Source organism: Haemorhous mexicanus, chromosome 3 (genome assembly GCF_027477595.1).
Source record: "Haemorhous mexicanus isolate bHaeMex1 chromosome 3, bHaeMex1.pri, whole genome shotgun sequence".
Lineage (NCBI taxonomy): Eukaryota > Metazoa > Chordata > Aves > Passeriformes > Fringillidae > Haemorhous > Haemorhous mexicanus.
The window spans coordinates 64,868,852-64,890,462 of record NC_082343.1 but is presented as its reverse complement, the minus strand read 5'-3'; the positions used below and the strand labels follow the sequence as shown (position 1 = coordinate 64,890,462).

General features: G+C 46.9%; 1 protein-coding gene across 1 annotated transcript; it reads left to right on the top strand.

The window, feature by feature from the left end:
* Window positions 1-9,646: 9,646 nt before the first annotated feature.
* On the top strand, window positions 9,647-21,342 carry HEY2 (hes related family bHLH transcription factor with YRPW motif 2). The gene is made up of 5 exons (XM_059842174.1): window positions 9,647-9,886; window positions 11,061-11,139; window positions 11,243-11,326; window positions 13,884-13,965; window positions 18,760-21,342. Exons 1-5 carry the CDS (start codon window positions 9,804-9,806, stop codon window positions 19,440-19,442), a joined length of 1,011 nt encoding a protein of 336 aa, XP_059698157.1. The 5' UTR covers window positions 9,647-9,803; the 3' UTR covers window positions 19,443-21,342.
* The last annotated feature ends 269 nt before the right edge of the window (window positions 21,343-21,611 follow it).

Here is a 21,611-nt window from a genome sequence, read left to right as displayed (position 1 = left end):
GAAGCAGAGCATATAAGTGACACAAGTGACACACACCCACTGTGTGGGTACTAACCAAATTCAAACAGGCAGGTGCTCGGTAACTGCCTCCGGCAGGACAATTGCTCTGCATGACAATTCCTTCTCCTTACTCAAAGCCAGCAAGAATATTTCTCCTTGTTTTCCTTACTGTCAGACTCCCTCTCACAGCAGGAAGGTTTGTCCCCTCTGGCAGGAAGAGAGCAACAGGGAGGTTTCTGTAGCTCATCCCTCTCACCTCTCTCTTCCCTGACAGAGCCAGTGCGCTGCTGTGCCAGCTTGGAATTCCCCTATCAGGGAAGAAAAATCCCCTCTGATTGCAGGAACCCAAACCTCTCACAGAGATGGATGGGTGATGGAGTTTAAGTGCCACTGCTCTGACATGTCACCTCACCAAAAAAAACTTCATGCATGCTGAAGTACCTTAGTGTGCAGTTTCCAGACAGAATGAGCTCCAAGGCTGAGGGGAACATTTTGACATCTTAGGGACATGGCCATACCTAGTAATCCTGGGTGCACTCGGGGTTTACAGCACCTATGTTTAGGCCCAGAGACAATTTAAAGGTAATGCAGGAGATAAACAAGCAGTGCTATTGTAATATAACTTGGAAAAAAATGGACCTAGTCTGCACTGGGGTGCATCTGCTGAGCCTGGAAAATCAGTATGGTGAATCTGAGCAGATGTCACAAACAATCACCACAGCCCTCATGGTGGGAGCCCTGCACAGCCACTGCTAATCCTCTGAGTGTTTGGAAAATCCATCAAAAAGTTTCAGAGACTGCACACACAAAATGGGGAAGGCAGGTAAGTCTGGATTGAGCAGACTACCAGAAGAAGGGAGTAGAGAGTATGGTAAGACAAAAGGCAGGGGTGAGGGAGGGCTGGAGAAGGGCCAAGATGCTAAAGGCAGGGTGTCTCAGGCAGAGTAGGAATAAGTGGTCCAGAGGCAGTGACAGGATCAATATGGCCAGAGCTATTACCAGAAGGATGAACTGAATTGCTTTCTAAAAGCCCAGAAACACAGAGAAGAGATGTGCTTGGGAAGCCAGGCAGGAGCCTGAACGAAGTTTAGCCTACCTAGCAGAAAAGTCACATTATTCTCTGCTTTTGTAGAAAGATCTGATAGCTGCACTTGGAGACAACTTTCACATCTAAGCAAACAAGAAAGCAGAGAAGACACCAGCATTATAAGCCTTTCTCTCCAAGACTGAGAGAACTGATGTCCTCAGCCTTGTTCAAGAAAGCAGAGAAAACGAGCTTTAAGATAGAAGATCAATATTGACTGTGCAAAGGAGAAAGATGGGAAAAGGACATATGAAGAGGGGGAGTCTATCAAAAGAGACCTCACATAAAAGACATTCTGGGACTGGGAAGTCATTGCTAGAAAGTTCTGTGAGCTACAATCCAGAAGACATCATCAGGTTGTTCCCAGAAAAGGAGCTAGAAAAAAGGGAGGATGCCTCATAAAGAGCAGTAGAAAATAAAGCACCAGTCAGAAACAAAGCTAAGGAGAAAGGTTTGCAGAAGGCCAGGGCAGCTTTCCAAGTAGGAGCAATGGCCTCAAAGAAGAGAAAGTTTCAAAGACCTGAGATTTGGCTCAGAAAATAAAGCTAAAGTCTTCAGTTAAAGAAGTGTTCCATGGTCAAAACCAATACAACAGTGGCTAAGCTGGGGGCTGAAGGGAGGAAACATGAAACAGCAGCATCTGATTTTAACCTTTACACCAGGATAAAAACACCTGGACATCTCATGGTGTTTTGGTGGGGGGAATGTCCATTTTCTGTAATTCCGGAAGGGTTACAAAACCACAGAAAGGATCAGGTCAGGTGGGACCACTGCATGGCATCTATTCCAACCCCCTGGCACAGGCAGGGTCCCCTAGGGCACATTACTTAGGATTGTGTCAGCTTTTGAATATATCCAGGGAAGGAGACTCCCAGGCTGAAGGCCTGAGGAAGTGCTGCCAGCCACCTCAGGCCCTGTGAAGGAGCCCAGAAAAGGAAGAGCATAGGATCAAAAATGGTACCTCTGCCCCTTGCAAAGGTGAGCACCAGCACTCACACAGAACCAGCAAGCACTAAAAGCAAACTGCTCTCATAGTAATTTTGTGTACTTTGGTTAACATCTGCCATATAAAATGAAACACAAGAAAACAACCTACCAAGCAAAGGAAAGCATTTAGCATTTTGGAAAGCCTTTAGTCTGCACAGAATTTTTTATCTTTTTTACCAGAAAGAACAGTGAACACTTTTTAAGTCACTGACAATGAAAACTTTTTAAAGTCTGATGCAACCTCAGAGCTGCAGAGCTTTCCTCTAAAAGTCTGATCTACCTTTGCTATAATAAGACATATTTATTTTCAACTATGTGTAACAAAAAAGATACACTGAATAAAATTAATTAGAAAGATGTTAAAATAAAATACTACCAAAGTAATATAATGTTTTGAAGGAGAGAAAAATGTTTATCACTACAAATCAAAAATACCTTCACAAAATTGTTTTCTTTTAGAAGTAAGAAGAAAATTGGAATTAGGCCCAGTTCCTGCAGAGAGAGCTTTTCAATTTCCTTCTTGAAGCAAAAGTCATACCCAGTCAACACAGGTTTTCCTGATTAGGCTCAGCAGGATCAAACCTGATAGTAACTAAAGAATACTGAAAATACTTGTTTAGGCACAGGCAGTCGTAAGACACAAGACTCATGAGCATGGAACAGAGACAACTTCTCTCCCTTGGACAGCGGGTGACAAAAGGGAACTTCCTGTAGTTTAGATGAACTGTTCTCTACATGGACATATATTCATGGAAGCATGAAACTTCCAGTCTGGGGAAAAACTGTCTCTTTGGCTGAAAATCCTGATCCAAACTTCTGTGGTGTAAGACCCTGGCTCTTGATTGAATGTATGCCTGTTTAATTTGTGTACAAATTTTACCAGCTGAGTATTCATGTTGACCCACATGCTTTATTTCAGAGACTTGGAAGAAGTTTCCATTAATAATTTTTTATTTCCAGAGATCATAACTTTTTCTACTGACAAGTAGATGCTCAGTGTGTGGTTTTACTTACCTAGCTGTGCAGGATCTGTAGTTTCAAAGTCCATTCTGAGTGCCAATAGGACTACTGTTACTGAGAAAGTTTGCAAAAATACCATGGATCTATCCAGAATATCTGAGGTTTTTTATTTGTATCACATGCATAGTTTATATAAAGGAGTATTTTTAGAGCATTAGGTGAAATGCTCTAACAGCTAGATTTGAAGCCTGGAGATGATACACTATTTTCTTTCATAAATGAATATTGGATAAAACCTTAGCACTCCCTGAAAATTGTTCCTTCTTAACTCTCTGGGGAGCATGTGGTTTTTTATCTTAGAGCAACCAACAAAAAAACCTCAAATAATGACAATTCTCCAGTTTCTGTCATCCAAAAAACAAAAACAAAAAAAAAAAAGGTCCATTCAGCGTGAAAAACATAAAAGAAATAAAGGAACATGCTGTAAAAAGCTGACAAGGAAGAAGGAACTGAAAAAGAAAAAAAAAAAAAGAAGATGGAATTGCTTTAGTTCAAAACCCACCAAGTTTTTATTACAAAAATTCAAGAAGGTCCCCATTTCTGACACAGGATGTGTTTATCTAGACTTGCCACAGTCACTAGTGAATTAAAGCATGCCTCACCACTGTAAAAATTTATTTCAATAGAAATGAGTTTCAATGAGAAAGTGATTATGTGCTCATTTTTACAAGTACTCCATTTCCATTATAATAGGATAGTTTTATTCTTGATACAGATCTATGGATTTTAATAGCAGTACTGCTAAAATAGATTAAAGTTCATAATTCATGTTGTGCAAAAAACTGTGAGATTAGGTTCTGTATATTATTGTGAGGTAATTAAGTGGCCTGATTTCCACTAGAAAAGGAAGTGCCCTAGTTCCCTTTAACACTATTGAGGCTGTTCATTAGGATGACTGAAGTTAGAGAGTTCTTAAATCTTGGCCCATAGTCTTCGAAGAAAACAGAGAGCCAAATCCCAGGAGATGATAAGTGAAAATCTAAAATCCACAGTGATGCCCTAATTCTCCACTGCTGCATGTCTCCCCTGGTCATGTACAGCTGGGTACAGTCGTTGTAAAATATTACCTGGCAAAAACTTTGCACATGTATAGAAAATCAAGACTTGGCTTTTGCAGAATGTGTATACTGAGTATCAGGCAAAATGCTGTCATTACCAAGATCCTTCACACAATGACTTTAAACTTTAGCAGGCAATTACTATTTCCATTTTAGCGACAGGAGCCTAAAATAGAGGCACACAACAAACTAGCCTAGATGGAAGTGCCGGGGAAAATCAACAGACTTAATATTTAGAGTGGATTAGTTAAACCACAAACAATTCTATGTAGACATCCATTCAAAATTAAAGCTGCTTTTATTCTAGTCAATGTTGTTTTATTCTGAAAGTGAGTTAATTTAAATCAAATTGCAGCCAGTTCTCTTGTGAATAAGAGCATGCAAACAGAGTTTCAATACAGTTCCCAGACACTTTTAATTTACACCTTTTGTTAATTTAATTAATTGTCCTGAGTGCCTGAGCTCACATAGGAAGTGTGCCAAGGTGCAAAGAGTTAAGGATGAGGCTCTCGGCTGCAGGGTTTGTCCTTTCCAGCTGCCCTTCCTTGGGGTGCTGTTCAATCACACTCGCTATCACCAGACAGTGGGAGCCAGAGGAGATGTTCCTGTCTTTCTGTGTCACCTACAATGTAGTGACAGCTCTCAGGGAGAGCATTTCATGGTCTGGACAAACATACAGCACCTACTGACTAGGGGCCAGGAGGAAGCACTCGACCCAGAAGGGTGCATTCATTGACCCCTGTAGGCACCGAAAACAGAGAAGCAGTGTGACACACTGCAGGAGATGCAGAGTTACATTTTCTGTCATCAGTCTAAAATCCCAATAGTCAGTTTCACTACTTGACCAAGATCAGATTTGTGGAGGTGTAGCTCAGTGATAAACATTAAAAGTTGTTACTTAGAAAGATCTATAAATATTCACTGCATCTTCCTTCCCACTTTTTTTTCCTCCATAATCTTTAGCTTGAAATTTTTTGTAGCAAGTCTTTGTGCACTTTTTATCCTTCCCAAAACTTAAGTGATCTACTGGAGTGATTGCATCCATCTCAGAGAATTGCAATTTTATCAGTATCTGTGGGGTTATTGTACTACCACAGGAACCACTGTGGATCAGGCCCTGCTGTGATCCATTGGCAAAAATCCTACACCCCAGCTAATATTCAAATACTCCTCCACAATACAGACCTGCATGGAATGGCATGCACCCACTTCCACCCGTGTGTAGCCACTGTCTAGGCAAAGCCACGTTTTAAGGACTTTTTTTTTTTTTGTCAGCATTATTTCCTTCACCTGTCACACGTGGCTTCCTCAGCTCTCTGCTCTTTCTTCAGTCTGTCCATCCCACCTTGGTATGAATGCAGCCAGAAATCATTTTAACCACCTATTTACAATCACATCAGGGGAAAAAAAGAAATCAAGAAGGGAAACAAAACCAGCGTCATGGTCCACAGTCCATGAATAGGAATTGCATTTCTCTCCTGTTCTTAAGAGTTTCCTAATAGAGAAAGTAACTTGAAAGTAGTAGAACAGCTATACCCAAGAGTCTGCTTACTGAGAGAAGGATATGGGATGCTTATGGCTTTTTAAGAAGGAGAGAGGAAAGTAAAAAAAAAAAAAAATACTGCTCGATGACCTAAGTGTCTGAGTACCTACCGTGTTCAGTAAAGAAACTCGGGACAATCTTGAGTCCCCTTGAAGAGAGCTGCTGAGCAAAACTTCAGCTCCTTCAGAAGGCCGTGAACATTTTAAAAACAGCCTTTAAAGTCCCTAACTATTTAATCCTAAACGGCTCGCAGCGACGTGTAAAATCCTGAAATCTCGGGGGGATAGAAAATTTCCTTTTCGGGAACGGAGCAGAAGAGAGTCACTTCTCTACGGGAGCCAGCTCTCTGGACGTAGCACGAAATGTACTGCTTTGCTTATTTGGCAAGCCGGTTCTGGAAGCGCCCCCACGGCTCAGCGCCTGTCGGGGCCGGAGCGCCGGGCTGGCCTCGTGTGACCCACCAGGCCCCGCAGTCACCGCGAGCACCACGAGAGCAAAAACAAACAAACAAAACCCCCAAACAACAAACCCACAAGAAAGCAGGGAGGGAGGGAGGGAGAGGGAGCTGCCTGGCCTCCCCCGGACGCCCCCCGGCCTGGACAGGAAGCCTGCGGGCCGCGGAGCCTCCACCGCGGAGCCGCCGGCCGGGGCCTCGTCTCCAGGGAAAACGCTGCTCGGGGGACTCCGGAGGGCGAGGGCGGCCTGCACGGAGAGCTGCCTGGCGTGGGTGGTGGGTGAGGGCGGGGGCTGTCCTGGGACCTCCAGGCTGGCGGAAAGGGGCGAGTCCGCCCGGCTTTTTCCCTTCGGAGGGAAAAGCAACGGGGAGCGGCGAAAGATGCGTTTCTCGGGGCTTCGACTGCGCGGCTGTCAGCGCTGCGTGCTGCCAGCTCAGCGAGCAATCCCGCCGCAGCAAGGATTCCCCGCATCCACGCTTTATGGGGCCACTGGAGAAAGAGACACGTGTGCCGTACAGCCAGGACGAAATCACAACAAGAGGCTTGGCCCGTGGGTCGCGGTGCTGGTGCCGCGCCACGGAGCCCCTGCCTGTCGCAGCGCACCTGCCGCAGGGGAGAGCCTGAGACCTGGCAGAGGTGCAAGGGCGTGCCTTCCTCAGTGCGACCCGGATAAGACCGTAATTTCTCACCCAAGGAGCAGGTAGATGTCTCAAAAATATTTAAAAACAAAACAAAAAAAAAACCCCACTGTAATCTGGGCAAGATGAAAACAGAAGTTTCCCGGAGGAGGGCCTTTAGCGAGGCTGCCAGGAGGATTTAGTAGCCGGATCGACGACAAACGACGCTGACATAAGCTCTACTCGGGGAGGTAACCATAGGATAGCTCAGGTTTCTGTAGGAAAACAGCATGCGGCAGTTGTGCCCCAGGGGGAAAAAAAATACCATAAAGCAACAGGAGCTATTTCCAGAGTGAGCAGAAATTAAAAATCCAGCGGCACCGACGCGTGACATGAAAGATTTCTGTGCAAAACCCCGAGACAGCTCGGAAACGCACCAACATCCCCGGGTGATTCGCGTGCTTTAGCGGGGATTCGGACACCCACGCTCGAGCCTGTGTCCCCCCCTCCCCGTGTGTGCAGGCGTCTCTCGAGCAGCTGCAGCCCTGCCCGCGTAACCGGGCTCAAACTCAGACCTACCAAACCTCGCCTCGCACTGAAAGGCGATGTCTGAGGCAGGGCAGCGTTTCCCGGCCGCTCCCGGGTCCCCCAGCACGAGGGTTCCCGGACGGGAGCAGGCCCGGCTATCTCAGGTCTCCCCGTGTCGTTACAGCACAGACAACGAAAAATAATTTCGGGTGGTATTTTTTTTTGTTTATTGGGATTTTTTAAATATTCTAGAAACCCCCCCGCCCCCGTCGAGCACTGAAACTGCTGAGCCTAATCCTAGATTCCTAAAGCGTTTGTGCTTCAAACTGCAGTCGGGCGCCACAGGCTGCTCCTGCTAGTCCACTTCTCCCGAGAGATCCCGATACTTTTTAGGGTTGTTTGTTCTTGGGGATTTATTTCGTGGGTTTTGGTTTGGTCTTTATTTTCCTTTTTTTTTTTTTCTTTGAGGGGGGGTTTGTATTTTGGTTTGCTTTGGTTTGTTTTTTTGTTCAGATCCCATCAAAGGGGCCATTGTGGGGAATGCGTCCCAAGTTCCCTGGAGCTGTCTTCGCCATTCCCGCGGACGCTCGCTTCTGTTGTGAGTGAGCAGCAGCGGAGCTTTTAGTGACTCTGCAAATACGGGCATGAAAAGGATGTCCCGGTAGAGCAATGAGGCATGAAATCCCGCTGTTCCTTTACATAGTAGCAACATCCACATGAAAGGACAAACACCCGACGTGCCACCAAATATAATTGCAGAGATGGCGGATGTCGGCGTACAAAAGAGCTGGCGCCGGTTTCTCATTCGCAACGGCACTTTGCCGCACGCACACCCGCGAACGAACCAAACCACCTGTACCTTCCACGGGATTTAACCAAGTGGAAAACTGAGTCATTGGTACCGTCGGCTGCTAAATATAAAGCAGCCGGGGCAAACTCCGCCCGCAGGCAGAAGCGGCACCGGCGCTGCCGCGCGGAGCCGTGCTGGGAAGGTGCCCGCTCCGTCCGGCCCAGAGAGCTCGCAGCCTGCCCCGAAAGGAAAGCCGGAGTCATCGGCCCCTCTGGCCCTTCTTCCCTCCCTCCCTCTGTCCGGAGCAGCATCATGCTGTCGCCGCCTGGAAACCCGGAAAGGCGAGAGCAGTGCGGCCACGGTGAGGGTCGCAGGGCCACGCCGGGCTGAACGGGAGACTCTTCGCCGCTCTGTCATTTTGCGGCGACGCCGGCAGCTCCTTCCCGCCTCACTCTCCGGCAGGTGCTGCTTGCCGGAGCCCCGGTCGGGCAGCCGCAGCCCCGGGCGGCCAGGCGGGGCGGCGAGGGGGCTGCCCCGCCTGTCCCGACAAGGCACCGAGTCGTAGCAAGGGCAGCCCCCTCCCCAGTAGCCTTCAAGTCCTCCGGGCTGCTGAGCGACCGCGGGTCCGTGTGCCGCCGAGAGCCAGGATACGGCAGAGGTGTGCAAGCTGGTGTCGAACCCTCCCCTCCCCGTCCCGGCCTCTCTCGGCCAGCATCCGACAGCAGGGGCGGGAGAAAAACGTTCCTAGGAAGGTGGCAAAGGGGATGGAGGGGGGAACAGGCAGACAGGGGCAGTCACCGCAGTTAAAAGATTAAATTTCTGCGGAGAACATACCACTCCGAATGTATTTTGTCAGGAATCCGGAATTTGAAAACACAAACAAACGGGGTGGGGAAATCCCAAACAAAAGCAAAATAAAACCCGCCTGCTGCAGATCCTCCGGTAAGCGAGACGCTAAACTTCCTCCCAAGTCGTTCCCAGCAGGGATTATCGCAGTGCTTGGCTCCCGGCCCTGCAAGCGCCCGCTTAGCCCTCGGCGCGCCCGTGGAGCCCAGCGGGACGGGGCGGCCAGGGACGCGCGCCCGGCCGAGAAATTAGTACATTTCCCGGGACATACACAACTCTCCAACGCACTCTCGTGTGCCCGATAACACAACTCGCGGCACCGCAAGAAAGGCGACTGGGGCTGCTGCCACCGCCCGGGACTCTCGAGCACTGGGCAGGGGGCTGATCCGGCTCGTGTGCTACTGGTGGAGGGGAGCAAGATCGTCCCAAATGCCCGGTGAGAGATGGACAGCGGGGCGACACCGGCCACCCTTCTTTTTCCGGCAGCATCGGAGGGCTGGGAATCCAGTACTGCTCCTTCTCCCCGCCGGGCGAGCTCTGAGGATGCTCGGAACCCCGTACCCCTCCCTCCCCGGCCCCGTGCCGGCTCCGCTCCCCGCCTGCCGTGAGCCGAGAGCGGAGGCAGGCGGGGGACCGCCCGCTCCTCCGCACGCCTCCGCGCCCCGGCGGTGGGCGGCCCCCGCCCGTCACCCTCGGCAGGGCGGGCCTTGCCGGGGGCGGGCCGTCGGGCTTGAGGCTGTGCCGCGGCGTGGGAAAGCGCCTCAGAGAGGGTTTGCTCTGCTGGCGGCGCCGAGTCGTGGTGTTCCGAGCTGTACCGTGCCCGGAGCACCCCCACCCCCTACCCCGGATTTATTTATCTTTGCGCCGTGCACACGATGAAGCGACCTTGCGAGGAAACTACCTCAGACAGCGATATGGATGAGACTATAGACGTGGGTAGCGAGAACAATTACTCGGGGTAAGTGGGGCACCGTCGGGGGCGCGGGCCGGGGTGCGCCCCGAGATGGTGCAGGGCGAGGGGGAGACCCGGACACCCCCTTGGGATGGGGGTGGGGGGGCGGCGGCCTCCCGAGGTCAGAGGTGTTATGTCCCCCTCCAGGTCAGCTGGCAGCTCGCACATAGCCCACCAAAAATTAGCCCCGCGCTTGGACTGCGCGAGCCTCGAAATTACTCGCAGCACTCCAGTAGCTGTGTGAGCCACAGGGCTACGGTTCATTAGCTCCGCTTAATTTGCCATTTGCAATCAGACCTTTTCCAAAATCGCTCCTGATCATGCCGAACAACCTAAGGGAACCGGCGCCAGTGGGAAATGAGCCGTGGAAAGTAAGCAGGGATCTTCAGCAGCTGAACTTCAGCAAACCCGCCGTGCGAGCCGAGGGCGAGCAAGTGGTGTTTGCCCAGGGAGGGTCGGGCTGGGCGCGCTGCGGGGACGCTGAGGGGCTTCAGGGCTCCTCCTGCCAGTTTAGAAGTTCATGCACCAGAGATCTATCTCGTCCTCATCCGTGGCTAAATGAGTATTAAAGGATACTGTTTGTTTGGGTTTTTTTTCCCCCCCGCATGCTCATGATGAAATAAGAGCAACTTTGTACTCGTGGGTAGTATAGTTTTAAAAGCAGATTTTATATTCTGCTTCTGGACAATGCAACAGAGCCAGGCTGGGCACCTGGCATCGTACTTGACTATCTACTGACTGTGTAGCAATGGGCAGCAACGTCAAAACCCGGCAGGCCTGACAGAGGTTGTGTCATTGGCTATGTCCACTCACCACTGCTGTTGCCATATAGAGATGGTTCATGTGGATTTGGGCCTGGTTTTTCAGCCTCTGCTTGGTAGGCAGGACTTTATATGCAAAGAAAATGAAATCTGCGCTGGATAGTGAACTGTCTACAGAAAAGGACTTTATTTCCTACAGAGTGCTGGAAAATTCAAAATATCAATTCAAAATGTATGCTGGGGCAGTCAAAACTGAAATGCATTGCTGTCTTCAAAAACACTGTGCAATGCAAGGCACATCGCAAAAGCATTGAAAATGGCATTAGAGGGACTATGCATACATAATATAGTGACCTAACGTGTCTTCAAAGAGCCGTGTCAAGTTGTGCAATACCTGATGTACTTTTATTGTTTAACAGGCAAAGTAATAGTTCTGTCATTCGATCAAATTCCCCAACAACAACATCTCAGATCATGGCCAGAAAGAAAAGAAGAGGGGTATGTTTCATTTAATTATTTTTGCATTTGACAATTTGCATATATGCTGTGATTTTGCCCTTCATTTTTATAAACTTAATGTGTTTTGTTTTTTTGAGAATAGATTATAGAGAAAAGGCGCCGTGATCGTATAAATAACAGTTTATCAGAGCTGAGGCGGCTTGTGCCAACTGCTTTTGAAAAACAAGTAAGCTTTTTTTTTTTTTTAATATAAATTCGGTATCTCATCTGGCAATGTTAGTTCTCTTGTAAATCTCATTAAAATAATACTGTATGTGTCCTGATCTGGCACAAAGCAGGCATTTCAATAAAATGCTTTGTTGTGGCAAAACTATTAGAAACATAATTCATTATAAGGCTGAAAAACATTTCCATTCTTTGGCTTGTTTTTCCCTTAAGGGTAACTGTGTTCATGTTGCCTCTGTTCTTTCGATGAATTCCAGTAGTGGTTTTGTTAAAAATGTGCTTTACTCCAGATTAAAAAAAAAAATAAAAATACACAAATCCAACACAACTCCCCAAACCTGTATGTAAATTAGCTTTCTGTCTAAATCTTTATATATAATTTACTTTGCTGCTATTTTAACAGACCTTTTTTTTTTCAAATCTATACTTTCTGTTGCAAGCGAAATCAGTCCAGTTTCCTGAAAAGGGAGCAGACAGTCTGGATTATTCATGTTTTAAGATTACTCTTTAGAACCAGTGCATTAGGAGTTGGAATAGGCCCGTGTTTTTCAGCTAGTGAAGTCAGTGATATAGTCAGACTTTTGGTGAGAAAGTATTTAGTAGGAAGTCTGAAAGAATCCAGTTAACTTTGGCTCAGCTCCTTGGTCATGAAATTACAGACCAAGAGATTAGAATACAATGTTTCATTAAAAAGAAAAAAAATGCATTTTGGTTTTCCATTCAAATAATTTTTTTCCATATCTTGAATTTTATTTTTTGGACTGCTAGAAGTGTCTGAAGACTGATGGATGTGTGCAACTGACACTATGTTTCAATAAAAATGAAACATCTGAAAATAAATAACCTGACTTCTTTGTAATAAAGTAAAGAAAGTAAAATCTGAGCGCAAGATTAGGAGGTGTTGAATGTAAGTGGTAACTACGTGGCAAACACCGCACTCTGTTAGGCCTATTTCATCCCTGGCCTGAGCAAAAGCTGACTGGAAAAAATAAATTTGAAGTATTGGTTGAGAGCATCACTTGTGTCACCTGCAATATGATTTTTAGTAACTGGTAGTTGTCACTGTGCCCTTCCGTTGGTTCTGGCAAAACAGTGACAGGGATATTTTCAGCTAGATAAACAGGGGCAAGAGACAACAGTTGTTTGTCCCATTTTATTGTTTATTTCTTGAAAACCACAAACATTATAAAACAAGTCCTACAGAGCCTTTGGAAATTACCCAGCACCATGCAGTTTTTAGCTATTAGTCACTCTCACTGAGACGGCTTGTACTGTGTCTGTGGAAAAGATGAAGTCTGAGAAAGCTACAGGATGTAGCTGCATGTAAAACGGGGAATTCTGACCAAAAATTCACACGCACATCAGCCTTGCTACTTTGAAAGCAATAAGCCGATTGAAAAAAAGGCACTGCCATAAAAATGAGCATGTGCTGTATTTGAATCAGAAAGTCCCACCATTTCCCCGCAATATGCCAAGGACAAAGTCATCAGTCCTTGCCCAGCTCCTTGACATTCAGCTCACTGGAGTTTCCAAGCTGGAGGTTTAGTTTCGCTTCCGCCTCCCTCCCTCCCAAGTCACTGTGCTACTCCCGAGTGTGGCAGAGATGAGTGCTCTGAAGCACGGCTGCATAGCGCCGGGTAAGCTTTGCCCAACTCAAAAATGTGCAACCTGGGTGAAGCTGGCCGAGACAGTGAGGTGGCCCAGATGATAAATAAGAGAAAAAAATTGGCTGGCAGGATGTGATCTGCTGGTGGCTGCAGCTTGCATGGCCCTGATTTTAACTGATGCCAAGGGATGATCTCTTGAACTGGAATAACATTTGTGTTGTCTGGGTGTGTTCCAGATATCCAAGAGAATGCTACCATGCAAAATAGTTTTGTTTATACATTGATATATCAATACTACCTTTTGAGTTCTATTTTGTACTTTTCCAGTATCTCTTGTGAGATACTCTTAGTGTCAGAAAAGGTTTTTACTGACAGAGGAGCTACACTCTTTCACAGTATTTAGTCTTTGCAAAGTAGGCCTCTCACTAACTTAAAATTCTGTGGGCTGTGTAGCAGTTTTTTCAGTCAAAAAATGAGAATGGAATATTCAACAACCAAATGACACATTGCAAATTAACAGGCCACGAAGAGAGGGACAGTGCTGGGTGTGTGTCCGCAGGGACACCTACCGGTAATAGCACAAAAAGTAACATTGCAGCAAGGTCCTCATCTGTGGCCACACACCCCTCCTGCCAGCTCTCCACTTGCATTTATTGATCAAAAGGAAGTCCAGAAAGTTACGTATTTCTCTCATTTCTTGAAGATGTCATCTCTACACTACCTTTAAGGCCAGAGCTGTGCTGAGGTATAGCACTAATAAAGGGAAATTAGGGAGATGGTATTAGTCCTTGGACCAAGTCTGGGAAGCAGATGCTTATGAAAGAATTAAGCAGAGAATGTCCTAATGATAGGGGAAATTGAAACCATAAAGCTGAGCTCAGTGGAAAGTATATCAAATTGAAGTTTCTAGTACTCGTAAGCCTTTATTTATATGTGTCTCTTATCTCAAAGGGATCTGCCAAATTAGAAAAAGCGGAAATACTGCAAATGACAGTGGATCATCTGAAGATGCTGCAGGCAACAGGAGGGAAAGGTAAGGAGCCAACAATTTTTTTGAGGAAAATCTCATCAAAAAAGTGCTTTGAGGAGCTGTGATAGGCGTTTCCAGATTAAAGGAGTGGAAATCAATGCTAATGGCAGGGCTGAACTCGTGGGAAAGAGCTACTGGGACAAAAGAAGCACTTGACCCTGGGCTTGTGTTTGCTTTCATAACACTGTGGGAGTAAAGGCTTCATTCACAGGCAGCCCAGTCAGAGATTTGTTTGGGGTTTCCAAAGAGCACTGAAATCTGTGCAGGGAGACAAAACAAATACACAAACACCAAACATAAACAGGAGGTTTGTGGCAACAATTGTGGAGCATAAAACCTGATGCTAAACCTCATTATTGAGCTGCTATACCGAAGGAAGCGAACAGAGAAGAACTTTATGTTTAAATATTTTCTTTGTTCTGGAAAGACTTTTGAGTTCCAGGTTAGACCATCTCATTCACCAGAACAAAACCCAGTCTTGCTCTGTGCAGCTCCAGGTATCTGATAAAGTGGGTAGGCAGGCAATGCTCTCTGCACTCACATTTCTATGCTATATTTGTGTGTCAGAGGCTGGCATAGCTCCCTGTTAATGGGTGCTGGCATGACGCAGTGGCTGCACTCGCTGACCCATTAGATCAGCTGAGCGCTGGGAGTCAAGCGTACCTCGCTTGTGCAAGCTGACAGTCCCAAGGCTGGAGGCCAAATGGTTTCAGCCACCCACGAGGTGTTCTGTGTAGTCATGATTTTGGAACTTATTTGGAGTGAAAAACTTGCTGGCATTCCATAAGCATGGTCCCACGTCCTGTGCCATCAACCGTGATCATGCTTTGAATTGTTGTAATGGAAACCAGCTGATTCTTCACTCACCCACTGTGCCATATAGGTAAAGGCTAGAAAAGAAACTGCTGCCTTCTCTCTCTTACATTTTTTTTGACCAAAGTTTTTAGTGCATGACTGAATTATGCTCCTCTCCGTACCTTGCAGCAATTAAAAACTCAGCTCAGAATAAGTGCATGCCTAACAGCAGATGGCTATAGAAAAGCACGTTAAAGGCTGGTGTTCTGTTGTTTGTGAAAATTAACACCAAGCTGACACACCTTTTTTCTAGGCATTAAGGAGTTTTTTCTAGTAGTCCATTTAAGCTTGAAATTTCTGGGTAACTTCTTTGATAAAGAGATGAAAGGAGTTTTATTGCCCATCAGGTAACAGACATGTCTCTTGATTCCTCAGAAAATGTACAAAATGTTAAAAGAAGTTTAACATATATATATGTAAAAATTCTTTGAGAAAGCACTGTAGTTGCTAAAGATACTCTCTTGAAAGTTATGGAACTCCAGAATTGATCACGGTCGTGCAGTCTGTATTCAGGTGATTTGGATCCTCTGCGTGTCCGAGTGATGGTGCCTTCTCTGAGTGTGTGGCTGTGTGCTGGTGTTCCACAAGCTCTTTCTCCCTCGGTGCATGGAGCACACAGTGCTTGGCTGCGGAGGGGAGTGGTGGCTGTTTCGCTTCATCCTCCCCACACGACATGTGGCTCAGCTATTTCAGCCTGACCCCCACGTCACACTGCATATTGTTCCTCTGAAGAGCTGCAGCAGCTCCCACCCCTCCAATGTTTGCACCAACAGGAGGTGAACACAAATGGAGACCTCATTTATCAGGACGCTTCCTTCCCTGGCTTACCCGCCCCAAAAAAGTATGCAGGGGATTTTTTTATAAATGGGTCAGGTCAGGTGGCCAAGTGGGGCAGGGGATGAAATGCCTGGGATGGGAGCTGTGGGGCAGAGAGACATATTGGTGGAGCCCAGCCTCTGGCTCCAACTGGACAAACTGGATGTTGCTAGCAGTCCCAGGTCTTGCAGTCTTTCTCTTACTTGGTTGGTCTCTGCTCCATGTCTCTCCTGCCCCAGCTGACACCAGCATAGCTGTGGCAGTGCGGGAAAGGATGAAGTGTTGTGCGGGGAGAGGCAATGCAGGCTTATTTCTGCAACTGCCTTTCACACCATGATCCATAATGGGTGGCCCATCACAATAATACCTGATTGCTTCACAAATACTACAACTTTATCTGCTCCTTCTGTCCTAGAGATAAGAGTAATCTCACTGCACAGATTAAGAAACTGAAAGAAAAAGAGGTTTGAGAATGAGTACTGGGCAAAGTTTAAGCCTGCATTTCCTGCTTGCTTAATGCTTTACTTTGCAATCTAACTAACAGTTTTAAATATAATTTCTTAGAGAATTTTTAAAGTAGATATTTGTTTTATTTGCATTTATTTCGCTCTTTGTAATTCATCTTGTAAGCCAGAGGAGTTTTTCTGTACCAGAAAAAAAATGAGTTTATAATTTTTACCAGGGGCAAACGCTTATTACTACAGAAAGGAGAAATGGGTCCTGATACCCATATGCTGCCCTGCATTGAGGACTGTCCTCTTCCTCACACAGAAAGGAGGACATCCATGATGGGGAATAGGTGGGACTTGGCAAGTCAGGATGGGCTTGGCCACTGCTCAGCACACTGATCCTGAGATGGGCACTGCAGGAAAGAAACCCAGCACTGCTTCTGCCCCTTCTCTGCTTTTCAGAGCTGCCTGGGCAGGCAGGCAGATGCCTCTCAGGTCCTGTGCAGACTCTGTGTTTCCGCCACCCTGATGCAGGTGTGGACAGTTCTGTGGACAGTCTCCTGTTCACATTGAGCTATTATTTTGGCCTAAGGCCAGAGCTTTTTTGCTGATGGTGCAAGTCAACAGTGAGTTGCTTGCAGAGAACTCAGTGTGTATTATTGAAGCTTCACTTCAAATTTATCTTGAGTGACACCTGGGTCAGTGCATGGGTTCATGTAGTTTAAGTGACCTGTGTGCAGCACAGGTGGGTTACCAGGACAGATGAGGTAAAACCAAGAGTTCCTGTTCACTACAAAACACTGGCCTGTGCACATGGTGGAGGATATTTGTGGGTTGGGAAAGAAATGAGAAACAACATTTTAAAGTCTCTCTCAGAAGGGGGAAGCTGGAGAAGGAGAAACCGGGAAAAGATAACCATCAAAATATAATGGAGCCTGGGAGTCCCAGATCTCATCTAGCCTCTGTTTTCATGCCTCGGCCACCATAGGAGACTGAAAGGGAGCCAGGATCACCAGGGCTTTGGGATGGCTTGTCACAGAGCCAGCAGCTCAGACTCAGGGGAAGCTGGTGACAACCACATCCCCCACATCTCTTCCAGTTTGGAGAGAGGGAGGCTGGGAAGCCCTGGCTTGAGCTGAGTGCTCTCAGGACTCCCAAGCTGGCTGACTCGTGGCCAGGGCTGGGAAGTGGTTCTGGCTGTGCGTCAGCCCCTCTGAAGCTGCTGGAGGTCCTGGAGCCTCCGGCACAGAAGCAGTCCCCATGCCAGGCTGACTGGCACCCGAGAAGGTGCCCTGCTATCTCACTGCTGCTGGCATGCCTGGCCTTTGTTTCTCAGGAGTTCACTCAAACCTTTGGTTTGCAGTGAACCCGGCAGGAAGAGAGCTGTGAGGAGTCAGCACTTGTGGACAGGAGTCCGCAACTCCTCATGCTCGTTGATCTGCTGGCTGAGCCAGAGTTTCACTCAGGTTCAGATGAGCAAGTAGACTTGCAGCAAAAGCATCGTCGTGATTTGGCAAGATGGAGTGTATAGTGGGCAGGGGATTTGGAGCAACATGGATAAATGTGCCTGAGTTAATTCTATAATGTGGGCATGCAGTGTTGGAAGCACTTCTTTCTAGCCTGAAAACTGATTAAAATGAAAAAAGCCATCTGAAGTGCCAGCATTTTTCAGAAAGGCCAAGATTATTTCATGACAGAGTACAAGGCATTGATGTCACGTTCCACCATAAGAGGGGCACTTGATCTTTATATACTGACACACATCACAGTCGTGCATACCTAAAAATTTTCATTGAAAGTGAGAGGAAAAACACTGTGCCAACTTGGGTGTGGATAGGATATTATTCCCCCAAGGAGACAACATTTAAACTAAAATAGGAAAATTCCAAAAAGTGGAATGGGTTTTTGTGGTTGAAGAGCTGCAAGTTAAACGCAAGATTTTATGCTCAACCCTTTTAGAAAGGGAGTATCTTTTCATGTGCATTTAATAAAACTTTTTTTTTCAAATGCTTTTTTGTCCCAAGCCTATGTAGCTCCAGTTGCTGTTTGTTGAAATACCTCATGGGCCATATGACTGTCAGTCTTCCATCTCCAAATTAGCGATGGCATTACATAAAACGTTTTCTCAGTAAAGCTTTTTATTGTGTGTGTGCAGAGTCATCACAAGATGTTTTTTGTTTGTAGTTAAGCAACACCGTATGTCATATTGTCTTAATGACTCTGTGAAGTAGATGGGACCCCGGCAGCAGCTACGACAACTATCTCACAATGTCAAGAAATAGTTTGAAAGCATTAGGATGAATGCCAGTGTAGGGAAGAAAAGGCAGGGTAGTACATGCAAGCTCTCTGATCTCCAGCCTGTTTCTTTGTGTGGATAGCCATCTCATTCACACGTACGGGATCAACACTGCACTGCAGCAGCTTGCTGAGGAATTTCAGGAGAGGCATCATGTTTTAAGTGTCTTATGGACATACTTCTTTTCATTCGTATATTGTCTGCATAAACAACTGCAGCCTATTACATTACAGGGATGGTCACAGAGATCATTTACAGACCAGAGAACAAACTTCTGTTGCACATCTTAACCCACAAATGGCAAACGGGAAATGCGGTGGCTGAGCCAGGACTGGGTTGGCCAGTTCCACATTCAACACGTATTTTGCCCTCCCCTTGCAGGTTATTTTGACGCCCATTCCCTGGCCATGGATTTCATGAGCATCGGCTTCCGGGAGTGCTTGACAGAAGTCGCGAGGTACCTGACTTCGGTGGAAGGTCTCGACACATCCGACCCGCTGCGCGTTAGACTCGTGTCCCACCTGAGCACCTGCGCCTCTCAGAGGGAAGCTGCTGCCATGACCTCCTCCATGGTCCACCACCACCACCACCCCTTGCACCCTCACCACTGGGCAGCCGCCTTCCACCACCTGCCGGCCGCTCTGCTGCAGCCGAATGGACTCCACGCCTCCGACGCCGCCCCTTGCAGACTCTCCTCGGACGTGCCCCCTCACGGCTCCGCCCTGCTCACGGCCACCTTCGCCCACGCCGATGCCGCCCTCAGAGTCCCCTCGGCTGGCAGCATCGCTCCCTGTGTCCCTCCTCTCTCTACCTCCCTCTTGTCCCTGTCGGCCACTGTTCACGCCGCGGCAGCAGCGGCCACAGCTGCAGCCCAGAGCTTCCCCCTCTCCTTCACCGGCACCTTCCCCATGCTCCCCCCCAGCGCGGCCGCCGCCGCCGTGGCCGCGGCCACCGCCATCACCCCTCCGCTGGCCGTGTCAGCCACTGCCAGCCCTCAGCAGGCTGGCACCGGCGGCGGCACGAAACCCTACCGACCCTGGGGGACTGAAGTTGGAGCCTTTTAAGTCCCCCCCTGCCCTGGCCACACACACCTCTTCCCACTGCAGCTCCCTCCTCTCCCTGTCAGCACACGTGCATGTGCTCACACCCACGAGCCCGCCATCCCCGCACCCAGCCCCAGCCTCGGCACTCGCCGTGACCTCCCTGCTCCGCCCTCACCCGAAGGGCCTGAGCGGTGCCGGCCAGCCCAGCGAGGAACGGCGCTATTATCCATCCTCACTGCCGGTGTCCGACATGGGGAGGCACCTTGTTCTTCTCCGTTTTGTCTTGCTGGAGGCACCCTGAGGGAACAGCAATGGCTTTCATATCAGTGTGACCATATCGGCATGTAGAGGTTCCCTGCAACATACGTAGAAATACGTAGACATTAGAACTAATAGTTCTCCAGCTATGCATCCTTGTTTGGCAGAGGGGTGAGGGATTGCATCTACCAAGTCTCCCCAGGCTAGAAAAGGAGTTCCAGTTCCATAAGTGCCTGACATTGAAAAAATAATAAATAAATATATATATGTGTGTGTGTGTTCTGCTAAAACAAATAACATTGCACAGGTATGGATATGGTATGGGAGAGAGGTGAAATTCTGCGTTCAGCTCCAGAACTAGGATACTTTTCCGGGGCAGATCATGCTCTTGAAGGAGAGAGGTTTTTTTAGCCAAAAGATTGCCGAGGAAGAATGTTTAGTTTGACAGGCCTAGTTCTCGCTTAGTTCACTTTCTTTGTACAGACTTGCCAGATTGTGACGTCTAGCATAGCATTGGCAAAAGCAATTATCTTATCAGTGCTGGGATTAATGAATGTTTCAGCATTGCCTGTGAGCCCTGAGGCACCCATTTTTATGGCTTAAACTTGGTGCTAGCTTCTATCTGCACAAACAGTGAATTTGTCATGCACCCAGAAGTAGCCACATATTGAAAGTGTGCACACTTGGATGGAGTTGATTCATACCAATACAAGAGATTCAGTGTTGTAAGAGTTCAACTTAACTTATTTAGCTGTATTTGGACATTCACTGTCCAAAGCCAATTCAGTGCAAAATCCCTCTTCTTTTCACTATCAACTTCTGGGAGAATGATCACTCTGGGTATGAATGAAGTTATGGTAGGGACGACTTTTAAATTGGCTATTAACATGCCAACATTGTAATGTGGGTTTGATTCCAAACCAAAATGAATGTATTAATGGGATGTGAGTAAATTATTTTGTCAATACCCAGATAACTAGTGCTGCATAAAATGGTTTGCTTTCATTTTTTATTACAGTGACTTAAAATAACCTAAGTATTTTAATACAACCGGTCAAGAACTAGAGATTTTATGTAAAAAAAAAAAGAAAATAAAAATAAAACACAGCATGTATTATTATGCACTTGATTTCTCTGCTGTGTGGAGAAAGCAATAAGCATTGAAAATGTTAAACATTATGCAAAATATACTTTAAAATATTTGTTTTAAAAATACTGTACCTAGTCGGTCTTTTATGCATTACTTTGTTAACCTTTTTTCTATGCAAAAGTCTTTACATATCACTAATTAAATGAAGTCCTTTTTGACTGCGTTTTATGGATGATCTGTTGCAGTATTTGTTTGCTTTTGAAGAATACTTGTGGACTCAGAGTTGTTTTCTGCCCCTGATAACAAGCCTGTTGGCTGCTCTGTACTCTTCTGCTCCCCTTGCTCAGCCAGGAAACCCACCTTCTCCAGCGTGCTCTGGAATAGGCAGGGAAAAACAGCAAAGCAGCATTGGTTTTCACTGGCTCTGCATTGATGGTATGCTTAATGATGCAAGCATATCTGTTCGTCCTGGAGAGCCCCAAAAATCATTGAGGTTTTTAGGTTCAGCTTTCCATAGGGTTTAGAAGGTGAAAGTGTTAACCCAATGACATAATAAAAAAATCCATAAATATATGGAATGAGAGGAGGTCGTTTTTACAAGTTCTGGTCTTCTAATTTGACAGTTCTCACTGAGGTAAGAGTTTGCTATTGTTCCATCAGACCTGCGAAGCCCCTCTGTGGAAAGTATGGAAAGCTCTCTTTATAAGGATGAGGACACAGTCTTCCATATCTGAATGCTGAAATAACAGCCGGCAAGACTGAGGCACAGAAAAAGGGGATGACACCACAGCCAGACAGACACTTCACCTGTCATCAAAAGCCTTAGCAGCCTCAGTGGCTCA